The 12,273-nt window shown below is 43.2% G+C and overlaps 1 protein-coding gene across 4 annotated transcripts in view; it reads right to left on the bottom strand.

Moving 5' to 3' along the window:
- Window positions 1–12,273, bottom strand: part of EFR3B (EFR3 homolog B) — a 117,992-nt gene that overhangs the window by 30,151 nt on the left and 75,568 nt on the right. For all 4 annotated transcript variants that reach the window (XM_075201156.1, XM_075201158.1, XM_075201159.1 and 1 more), the window contains 4 exons: window positions 10,463–10,597; window positions 4,950–5,028; window positions 2,231–2,366; window positions 531–692 (listed from right to left, as the gene is read on the bottom strand). In XM_075201156.1, the coding sequence (XP_075057257.1) occupies window positions 531–692; window positions 2,231–2,366; window positions 4,950–5,028; window positions 10,463–10,597 (512 nt within the window). The remainder of the gene's footprint in view (window positions 1–530; window positions 693–2,230; window positions 2,367–4,949; window positions 5,029–10,462; window positions 10,598–12,273) is intronic.

Raw genomic sequence — 12,273 nt, 5'->3', positions numbered from 1 at the left:
TAATGTGATGTACTGGTGGAGTAGAGGTCTGTAATGTGATGTACTGGTAGAGTAGAGGTCTGTAATGTGATGTACTGGTGGAGTAGAGAGCTGTAATGTGATGTACTGGTGGAGTAGAGGTCTGTAATGTGATGTACTGGTGGAGTAGAGGTCTGTAATGTGATGTACTGGTGGAGTAGAGAGCTGTAATGTGATGTACTGGTGGAGTAGAGAGCTGTAATGTGATGTACTGGTGGAGTAGAGATCTGTAATGTGATGTACTGGTGGAGTAGAGAGCTGTAATGTGATGTACTGGTAGAGTAGAGGTCTGTAATGTGATGTACTGGTGGAGTAGAGGACTGTAATCTGATGTACTGGTAGAGTAGAGGTCTGTAATGTGATGTACTGGTAGAGTAGAGGTCTGTAATGTGATGTACTGGTGGAGTAGAGAGCTGTAATGTGATGTACTGGTGGAGTGTTATTATTATATGATGCACTATTATAATAACTGTCCGTCACATGATGTGGCAGGTTTACATCTATGTCAGTACCAATCGTCTTGATGACGGCCTCCTGGAACTTTCTCTCCTCGTGCTCTTTGATGATCTTGGTGCCGATGTTCACAGCAGAGTCGTAGCTGCCGGTCAGCTCATAGTCGATGCTCAGCCGGAGCTGCCTGAGCAAAGTGTTAAACACTTCCAGCACCGTGGGTCCTACATGGAACATAAATAATATTATATAATATATATAGATACACACACACACAGAGTTTATAGAAGTCAATATGAAAAGTATCAACAGAGATTATAGAGAAAATGTTGCAAATCATAGACAGACATGTAAATCACACAGCACACGTCATTACTTACTGTGATATTTTAGCTCATATATGTAATCTCTGTGCTGCTATTAACAAGCAACACAAGTACTGTCGCTGTCCTCCTATCACCATCTCATGGGGTGTTAAGAGAAACAATGTTTTATTTATTTAAATAAAGCATTTTTTCTGATTGGATTTGGGGTGAAATATTTGTTTATTTTTTAAATATTTTTTATAGATTTTTGTAACATTTTATTTACTTTGTTTTCTCTCTAAATTTTTTAAGTAATGGAACTGGTCACGGATGCCCAGGGCCACCCAGGACTGCCAGTCATTATCGCAAGGGGCTGAGAACCATTCAAATGTCCCAGTATTATTTTCTTAGTGAACTGTGGCGATAGGATTTCTATCTTTGCGATAAGTTTCCACCACTTCTAACTCTGCTCTCCAGCTACCTAGCCCTCCTCCTCGAGGACCCTCTTCCCCCCGTCCCCTCTCAATCCCTCCTCTCCCCTCTGGGGGTCTCCCTGTCATCCCTGCCCTCTCTCTTGGGCTCCGTCGTAGACGGACCTTCCCCTCTCCCCTCCCCCGCCTCCCTAGCTGTGCTTTGAGCTTACTGAGTTACTGTACTTATTGTTTACTGTACTGTGCCGTCTCACCTCGTATTGTAATTCGTTGGTCCCTGTACTGCGCTACGGACACCTAGTGGCACCCTATAAATAAAATTAATAATAATAATAATAATAACCTTATCATAACTTGATAGAAAATAGTGAAACGGTGCTCCCTGCCTTAGATCAGGACAGCTCAGAACCCCAAAGAGGCCAGGGATTATTGAGAGAGTCCACTATTGAGATGATAGACCGTCAGTAAGATGAGAGACCGCCAGTGAGGCGAGAGACCGCCAGTGAGACAAGAGACTACCAGCAAGTTAAGAGACCGCCAGTAAGTCGAGACATCACCAGTAAGATGAGAGTCCCCCATTGAGACACGAGACCACCGGTAAGGTGAAAGACATATGCTGTGAATCAAGGGAGGAAACCACACGGACCCGGGGAGAACATGCAAACTACACACACACAGCAATCTGGCGGAAGACCCCACAGCTGTAAGGCGGCAAAGCCAACCACTGTGCCAACCAACCAGCTCGCTGCGCGTTATGTATGTGCAAAATATTCCTTCACAAACAGACAAATCCCATATTTAGGGGCAGATTCAATTCAGCGCAAGGTGGCGTGATGTTCGCATGCGCATATTACCAGCTATTACAGTAAGAAATCATCGCACATTATTCTGCCGATCTCTATGGAACGCGAGGGATAATGAGCGGAGACTGCGGACAGTTCCGGAGGCACATGGCGTCACCTTGCGTTGAACTGAACTTTCCCCATAGTGTAAGCAAATGAATACAAGACGTACTGACGTACGTACCTACAGATCCCGTAGCCGCGATGACGGCAGCCTCGGACAGAACCTCCACGATCCCGGCTCTCACGGTGGCCGCACTTTTACTGTTTGCGTCCAGGTGGCTCAGTAGCTGCTGTATGACCAGGTGGGAATGCTGGGGCTGCGGGATATTAGGGACACACAAAATAATTATACTGAAATTACTGCGCAACAAACGGCTTCCACGTGAGAACACACACGTGTTTTAACAGAACCTGAAGTATCGGAAATTAATTGTAATCGGTTTTCTCTCTGTTAAGGTAGAAAACAAACCTAGTAATTACCTGAAATGATCCTGGACCGTCTTTTAAATGCCCAAAACTGTCTCATTTTCATACAAAGATGTTCATATTAAACTAGAAAATCATCATACAATAAAAATAATATATATATATATATATATATATATATATATATATATATATGATAGAGAATCTCTATAATCTCTTATGCTCAGCACGCACGGGGGGATTATAAAACCTCTGTGCACCGTGATTGTGCAAATGCAGCTATATCACCTATATTACCGCCGGCTCCTAGGTTTGTGGGGCACTATGGTTATATTTACGAAGGAGTTTACCCGGGCAGAGGGGAGAGGTTCAGTTGAATGGAGGCACTACCACATACGTTGGAGGGTGACTGGTGCCATCCATGTAGCTGAGCAGAATGAAGGGATTAATGTAATCAGATAAAGGGGTGAAGAGAGAAGACTTTCAGGGGCGGTCCTTGCTGATTGATAGATGAATAACCAATTGTAAAGCGCTACGGAATTTGCTGGCGCTATATGAATAAATGTTGATGATGATGTTGATGATGATGAATAGCCCCATATAGCCTCTAACACTATGGAATTTATTACAGGCACTGTAAGCACGCTTCTACATAATTTATTTAAGCCATAAATAAGTCTAAACTGAATAGTGTTTCAGGATGAAACAGAGATCTTTATTTATAGCACAGTAGTTAGCATTGCTGCCTCACAGTGCTGGGGACATGAGATTGAGTCCAACCAGGGCCCTATCTGTGTGGAGTTTGTATGTTCTCCCAGTGTTTGTGTGTGTATCCTCCGGGTGCTCCGGTTTCCTCCCACACTCCATAAAAGTACTGGTAGGTTAATTGGCTGCTGACTAACATACTTAAATGAACCCAATTGTGTGTATGTTAGAGAATTTAGACTGTAAGCTCCAATTGACTGATGTGAATTACAAATATTCTGTGCACAGCGCTGCGGAATATGCTGACGCTCTTTCCTTACACTAAGGAAGATTGTTCTGATTACAGAACTAACATTCACACTTAAAGACAAGTCTGTTGCACAATCTGACAAAGTAACCGGCCTTTCACAATCATGATGACAGATTTGCTGCATGAGCTGAGCACAGGAGTCTATTGCAGTCACTTTTATATCTTATTACCTGTTGTGGAAATATTGCATAATGACCAAATGAAAATGATGACAATTTTGCTGTAACACAATTATTATTTCATATAATTTATCCAATATTTAAGGAACTACCAACATTAAATGAGAGGGAGGAGACAGATGAGAGGGTAGATGAGATAAAGAAGTTGTCTTTAACCCATAAAAGTTAATAATCCACTTAAAAAGGAGGAAAAACTTGAAGACATCACTGTTCCTCCTGTAAAGACTTACTGTAGTAAGCAAAATATATATAGTTTAAAAAGATCAGCGCCTAAGGCAAGTCATTCATTTCAAAGTATGTTCTATTTGGCAATAATCGTTGGTTAGATACACTGCCTTCCAGAGAGTATCTGACAGCTCCTACTTCCATCTATAACAAATATACAGTGGCACACCGGAGACATTTTCCAGTGGCGGCAGAAAACTTGATGCATCAGGGAGGGAGGTCAGTATACCGTGTTCACCTGCAGTGCAGAAGATCCATTAAATACACTATGTTAGGTCTGCTGGCTGATATAGCAGCATGTTGCCCCAAAACTATAGTACTACCAGGTAATGGTTTCATGTAAATCAATAAAATCCTTACTGGACATGATGGTAAATGGGCCTAGGAGATAAAGATATAGGACTGTGTCCGCTGTCAGTAAAGTCAGTCCTATGTACAAAAAATATTGCTTTTGCACCTCTTGTAAGTGCATCACAGTTTGTTTTGAAACAAATTTTTAGTTAAGCAACGTTTGTACCTAACTCTAAACCAGTCCTAGGGCTAGATTTACTAAACTGCGGGTTTGAAAAGGTGGAGATGTTGCCTATAGGCAACCAATCAGATTCTAGCTGTCATTTATTTAGAGCATTCTACAAAATGACAGCTAGAATCTGATTGGTTGCCATAGGCAACATCTCCACTTTTTCAAACCCGCAGTTTAGTAAATACACGACCTAATGTGAGTAAATGAGCATAGAGAGTGTATCTAACCAATGATTAATGTGACGTAAGTCGTGCTTTTATATAAATGGCTCTTACTGCTTAGACATTGCAGCCATAGGTTAATGACCAACTCCACCGTACAATAATATTGCACCCCAAGGAAGCACTGAGAGGCATTCGTGGCCTTAGTAATGTGCCGGTCCCCCCTTCACAGATGGGGATTGCTGGTACAGTACGGAACCAATCAATGCCATCAGTCTGAGCAAGAATTGTTTTTGCTCTTTCGCCAGTTTAAAATAATAGAGACTTATAAGCTGATCTGAGTAGAGAAAAATCAGTGAGTCCTCATCTACCTGTATTGAGTACATGATGATCTTAAAACATCGCACAGCGAAGATCTTGGGCTCCCACAGGGAATGGTTATCAAGGTGCCTTGAAAAAAGAAAACAGAAAATACTGCGGTGAGAGGCATCATCAGCTATATATATAGCGCCACTAATTCCACAGCGCTGTACAGAGAACTCACTCACATCAGTCCCTGCCCCATTGGAGCTTACAGTCTAAATTCTCTAACACACACACACACAGACAGAGAGAGAGAGAGAGAGAGAGAGAGACTAGGGTCAATTTGATAGCAGCCAATGAACCTACTAGTATGTGTTTTGGAGTGTGCGAGGAAACCCAAGGGGAGAACATACAACCTCCACACAGATAAGGCCGTGGTTGGGAATTGAACTCATGACCCCAGTGTTCTGAGGCAGAAATGCTAACCACTGAGCCACCATGCTGGTAAAGACACCTTGGGGTGTATTTACTAAACCGCGGGCTTGAAAAGTGGAGATGTTGCCTATAGCAACCAATTAGATTCTAGTTATCATTTATTTAGTACATTCTACAAAATGACAGCTAGAATCTGATTGGTTGCTATAGGCAACATCTCCACTTTTTCAAACCCGCAGTTTAGTAAATATACCCCCTTAACAGAGATCCATCTATTACTATTAAAACGCGCCTGTCGTCTCCGTGCTGTGGACACATCCATCTTGTTGGCTGCTCCGTTGTTTATGAGAGTATAGTCTATCAATTCACTAGGAAACAGTAACATCATTGAGGCATCACCATTTTTTATTTTTTTTAAATTATATTAGTAGTCATGTGACTTTGTGTTTCATGGGAGAAAGGTGACCTGCCATAAAAATGCATTGGAGCACCCCAAAATTAAAGTCCCAGGGGCCTGCCCCCTGTGCGCTGCAATGATGGGTCTGTTGAGATGAGGGGGCTACGGGGTACCTGGCCTTTTAGAAGCACTAAGCATGCTCCCAGGGGTGTGGCCACGCCCCCATCGTGACCCGGCCACGCCTATTTTGATATGTGTCCCGATTTGATCCGCCCAATGTTGGGAGGTATCCTGCCACCTTTACTCTTATTTGTCTACAATACCACTGGAGTGGAGAGAGCAAAGGAGAATAAAGGAAATATCTCAGAGAAGTATCTGTATAATGGGTAGCTAGAATAATAATTAGATCATTTGTAATGTACAATTAAAAACAAAATGTAGATTCACTTTGACCTGTCTAGTGTTTGTCCACCTTCAGATAACTTTACTCATTCTCATGTACATGGCCTCCTGCAGCTGTTAATATACATCGCTCTATATCTTTCTGGCTCCAGCCTGTGATTATTGGCCATGTGTTTATATCAGCCAGGATTAATGTCCAGATACAACACTGAAAATTCTGATCCTGCGCACACCTATGCTAGAGAGATAAGTTTATTTACTTCCAATCTGGAAGCAAGGGTTCAATGGTGTTTACTCTACAGTGTGTGTGTTTGTGTACCCTCTGGTATGTACTCTACAGTATGTAATCTATGGTATGTGTGTGTACTCTCTGGTACGTACTCTGGTGTGTACTCTATGGTACGTACTCTGGTGTGTACTCTATGGTACGTACTCTATGGTACGTGTGTGTACCCTCTGGTATGTACTCTATGGTATGTAATCTATGGTATGTGTGTGTACTCTATGGTATGTACTCTGGTGTGTACTCTATGGTATGTGTGTGTACCCTCTGGTATGTACTCTACAGTATGTAATCTATGGTATGTGTGTGTACTCTCTGGTACGTACTCTGGTGTGTACTCTATGGTACGTACTCTATGGTACGTGTGTGTACCCTCTGGTATGTACTCTATGGTATGTAATCTATGGTATGTGTGTGTACTCTCTGGTACGTACTCTGGTACGTACTCTGGTGTGTACTCTATGGTACGTACGCTGGTGTGTACTCTATGGTACGTACTCTATGGTACGTGTGTGTACCCTCTGGTATGTACTCTATGGTATGTAATCTATGGTATGTGTGTGTACTCTCTGGTATGTACTCTGGTGTGTACTCTATGGTATGTGTGTGTACCCTCTGGTATGTACTCTACAGTATGTAATCTATGGTATGTGTGTGTACTCTCTGGTACGTACTCTGGTGTGTACTCTATGGTACGTACTCTGGTGTGTACTCTATGGTACGTACTCTATGGTACATGTGTGTACCCTCTGGTATGTACTCTATGGTATGTAATCTATGGTATGTGTGTGTACTCTCTGGTATGTACTCTGGTGTGTACTCTATGGTACGTACTCTGGTGTGTACTCTATGGTACGTACTCTATGGTACGTGTGTGTACCCTCTGGTATGTACTCTACAGTATGTAATCTATGGTATGTGTGTGTACTCTATGGTATGTACTCTGGTGTGTACTCTATGGTATGTGTGTGTACCCTCTGGTATGTACTCTACAGTATGTAATCTATGGTATGTGTGTGTACTCTCTGGTATGTACTCTGGTGTGTACTCTATGGTACGTACTCTGGTGTGTACTCTATGGTATGTAATCTGGTGTGTACTCTATGGTACGTACTCTATGGTATGTGTGTGTACCCTATGGTATGTACTCTATGGTATGTAATCTATGGTATGTGTGTGTACTCTCTGGTACATACTCTGGTGTGTACTCTATGGTATGTGTGTGTACCCTCTGGTATGTACTCTGGTGTGTACTCTATGGTACGTACTCTCTGGTGTGTATTCTATGGTATGTACTCTCTGGTGTGTGTGTACTCTATGGTATGTACTCTACGGTATGTAATCTATAGTATGTGTGTGTACTCTCTGGTATGTACTCTGGTGTGTACTCTATGGTACGTACTCTATGGTATGTGTGTGTACTCTCTGGTATGTACTCTGGTGTGTACTCTATGGTACGTACTCTCTGGTGTGTGTGTGATCTATGGTATGTACTCTCTGGTGTGTGTGTGTGTGTGTGTGTGTACTCTATGGTACGTACTCTCTGGTGTGTGTGTGATCTATGGTATGTACTCTCTGGTGTGTGTGTGTACTCTATGGTACGTATGACTCAGGCCCTATGAATCTATGAGCCATATGCAGATTTGGTGGCTGATATGAAAGACTCAGAGTCCCCTTGGCTCTCTCCACCAGACTCTGATTAAATGTGCTCCCTGGGTATTTCCCCTTCCAGTCACTGTATAATGACTGTGGACAGAGAGAGAACTTCTGTAGTAACCACTGTGCCTGTGTCACTGTGGTGGTATCTAACAGGTGGGTGGGTAGCTTTGTACAGCGTGTTCCCAGTTACTGTCAGTTAGAAGATTAGTTGCAGACTGTAGAAGTTGCTGTAACTTCTAATGTAATACCACAATTACAGGAACTATATTATGTAGCCGAACTGTATATCGGTGGTGGAGTGGTGCAGTCATCTTCTCATTTCAGAAATGACGATGCTGCAGGGACACTCCTAGCATGTACGTCACATGACTGACACCTTGACAACACAGTCGTGAGCTTCGGGAGCAGCGTGATTGAATTCTTCTGAGCCCCAAAAGTTTAAAGTTCCAGTAATAGACACAGGGCTCTGACACTGGCTCCCCAAAATGACAGGTCTCATGACAAGTCCCCGCATTTATTACTGACCCACTGACTGTACAGAGCGCTGCGTTTATTACTGACCCACTGACTGTACAGAGCGCTGCGTTTATTACTGACATGCTGACTGTACAGAGCGCTGCGTTTATTACTGACCCACTGACTGTACAGAGCGCTGCGTTTATTACTGACCCACTGACTGTACAGAGCGCTGCGTTTATTACTGACCCACTGACTGTACAGAGCGCTGCGTTTATTACTGACATACTGACTGTACAGAGCGCTGCGTTTATTACTGACCCACTGACTGTACAGAGCGCTGCATTTATTACTGACCCACTGACTGTACAGAGCGCTGCGTTTATTACTGACCCACTGACTGTACAGAGCGCTGCGTTTATTACTGACCCACTGACTGTACAGAGCGCTGCATTTATTACTGACATACTGACTGTACAAAGCGCTGCGTTTATTACTGACCCACTAACAGTACAGAGCGCTGCATTTATTACTGACTTACTGACTGTACAGAGCGCTGCATTTATTACTGACCTACTGACTGTACAGAGCGCTGCATTACTGACCCACTGACTGTACAGAGCGCTGCATTTATTACTGACATACTGACTGTACAGAGCGCTGCGTTTATTACTGACCCACTAACAGTACAGAGCGCTGCATTTATTACTGACCCACTGACTGTACAGAGCGCTGCGTTTATTACTGACATACTGACTGTACAGAGCGCTGCGTTTATTACTGACCCACTGACTGTACAGAGCGCTGCGTTTATTACTGACCCACTGACTGTACAGAGCGCTGCATTTATTACTGACCCACTGACTGTACAGAGCGCTGCGTTTATTACTGACCCACTGACTGTACAGAGCGCTGCGTTTATTACTGACCCACTGACTGTACAGAGCGCTGCATTTATTACTGACATACTGACTGTACAGAGCGCTGCGTTTATTACTGACCCACTAACAGTACAGAGCGCTGCATTTATTACTGACTTACTGACTGTATAGAGCGCTGCATTTATTACTGACCTACTGACTGTACAGAGCGCTGCATTTATTACTGACCCACTGACTGTACAGAGCGCTGCATTTATTACTGACATACTGACTGTACAGAGCGCTGCGTTTATTACTGACCCACTAACAGTACAGAGCGCTGCATTTATTACTGACTTACTGACTGTACAGAGCGCTGCATTTATTACTGACCCACTGACTGTACAGAGCGCTGCATTTATTACTGACCCACTGACTGTACAGAGCGCTGCGTTTATTACTGACCCACTGACTGTACAGAGCGCTGCGTTTATTACTGACCCACTGACTGTACAGAGCGCTGCATTTATTACTGACATACTGACTGTACAGAGCGCTGCATTTATTACTGACATACTGACTGTACAGAGCGCTGCATTTATTACTGACCCACTGACTGTACAGAGCGCTGCATTTATTACTGACCCACTGACTGTACAGAGCGCTGGATTTATTACTGACCCACTGACTGTACAGAGCGCTGCATTTATTACTGACCCACTGACTGTACAGAGCGCTGCATTTATTACTAACATACTGACTGTACAGAGCGCTGGATTTATTACTGACCCACTGACTGTACAGAGCGCTGCATTTATTACTGACCTACTGACTGTACAGAGTGCTGCATTTATTACTGGCCAGCTGTTGGAGTGATTTATTATAATCACTTGTATAGATGATTATCATACCTTGGCAATGTAAACAATTTACTACATTTTAAAATAAGGATGACTGTGCCATATGCCATACAAGTAAAGTATAATAATGATAATATTACATGAGATGACTGCCATTGTTCTGCCTTACAGAGCAAGTGCTGTGACTTTCTATAGGATAATATATATTGATGGCTCACAGTCTACTTACATGAGGACAGGCTTAATGGCGTTCTTGATGTTCCCATAGGCGGCTCTCCCCAGCAGCTCTCTTAGGCACCTCTCCGCCAGCTCTGCTGGGCTCTCCTTTTCTTTCTCCGTGCTCTGCAGCGGAGATGGTGATCGGCTGTAAGTGGCAAGAAAAACGTCATGCAGAGTCTCACACCAACCCCTAGAGGGCACCCTGAACTAGACACCTGCTGATTGTATAGAGAGCGACATTTATTATCACATTTTAATGTGAACATTTAGCCTTTTCTGTTTTTTTTACTGCACATGGAGCACTTGGTTTTGAGACAAATGACGTGACGCGGCATGATGGCGTGGAGAAAATGTGCCACATTTTTGTTTGCTCCTTCTAGTGTGAATATGAAGCGCTTAAATTAACATGGCACTCGGGGGGGAAGGGGTTGCATGTCTTAAATAAAGCTGCTTCATCTGTACCTTCAGGCATCAGGAGGCTCAGATTAGTCCCACAAAATTTCAGCATTTATTTTGGTAAAAAATAAAAGTGCAAGAGACATGGTAAAGGCAAAACACTTGTCAGTGACATGAGTGAGTATATAAGATTATAAGATACTTGTTATCAAAGGTACAGAGACTGGCAACACCATGCTTGCCCGCACTTTGGCCTAGCGCAATTTCACTAAGGCTGGGACGCAAACCTGGTAGTTGTTACGACTCTGCCTATTCTTTGTATCTAGCAGCAGTACCTCATACCACCAGAGGTGCTGCTGCCCTGTTCCTGAACTCTTCAACATGCCTGAAGGAGTTAATCTCCTTGCCTGATGCCTAATTAGAACTGCACCTGTCGCACTGCTTCAAATACCTGCCTCTAGCTGTGCTCTGTGCAATTCATTTGTGTATACCTGGCTGCTGCTTGTGTCTCCCTGTTCCAGTTTGGTTCTGCTGCTACTTGATCTCCCATTGTGACCTTGGCCTGTTTATCGTTGATGCTTGTTCGCTCGTGACCCCGAACTCTGCCTGAATACTGGATACTGCTTGAACTTTCGTTGCCCAAGACCTCGGCCTGATTAACGAACTATGCTAGTTTGCTTGTGACCCTGTACTCTGTCTGGACTCTGGTTTTGCTTGTATTTGTGTTGCCTGACCTCTGCCTGGTCTTTGGACTCTACTCCTTTGTTTGTTTCCCTGGACAGACTCTTGCATCCTGGCATTGGGTAACTCACAATTCTTATCCCTGCATTAAAGCTGTATTTACATTCACTGGAACCTGTTATTTCTGTGGACATTTCCTGCCATTAATCACACCTGTTCATAACTGTGTTTGGAGTATACCTGTTAAACCTGCTTTCCGAAATCTGCATATTCTCAGAACAGAATCCTTGTCCTATATTTTGCCTGAATAAAGACATTTAGTTTCATACTTCTGTTGCTGCTTCGTAAATGCACTAGGAATCATAACAGTAGTTCAAAGGGGGGGTGAAACGGACGAACATGGAGGTGCCGCCCCATAGAGTTTTTCAGAGTACTATTTATGCCTTGTATCGTGCTGCAAAATTTCACACAGCCATATGCGGGATCACAAGTAGTTGTGCACATTACAAGTATAAGTTAGTAGTTTAAAACACACATATTAAACGGTTAAGTGAAACTTACATTAATTTTGTTTATTCCATGTGCAAGATAAGCAGTTAAGCATCTTTAGAAAGGCCACAGTGATTTAGTGGAGGAGGACTAAAGAGGTACAGGCAGACAGAGGTTATACACATTTTCATTTAATCTTCATACAAAGGGACATGCATACATATTCAGAAATCTGTTGCACAGTTGGTCTCTTGT

Source organism: Mixophyes fleayi, chromosome 3, assembly GCF_038048845.1.
Source record: "Mixophyes fleayi isolate aMixFle1 chromosome 3, aMixFle1.hap1, whole genome shotgun sequence".
Taxonomy (NCBI): domain Eukaryota; kingdom Metazoa; phylum Chordata; class Amphibia; order Anura; family Limnodynastidae; genus Mixophyes; species Mixophyes fleayi.
The sequence above is the reverse complement of the archived record's forward strand: the minus strand, read 5'-3'. Positions and strand labels throughout refer to the sequence as shown.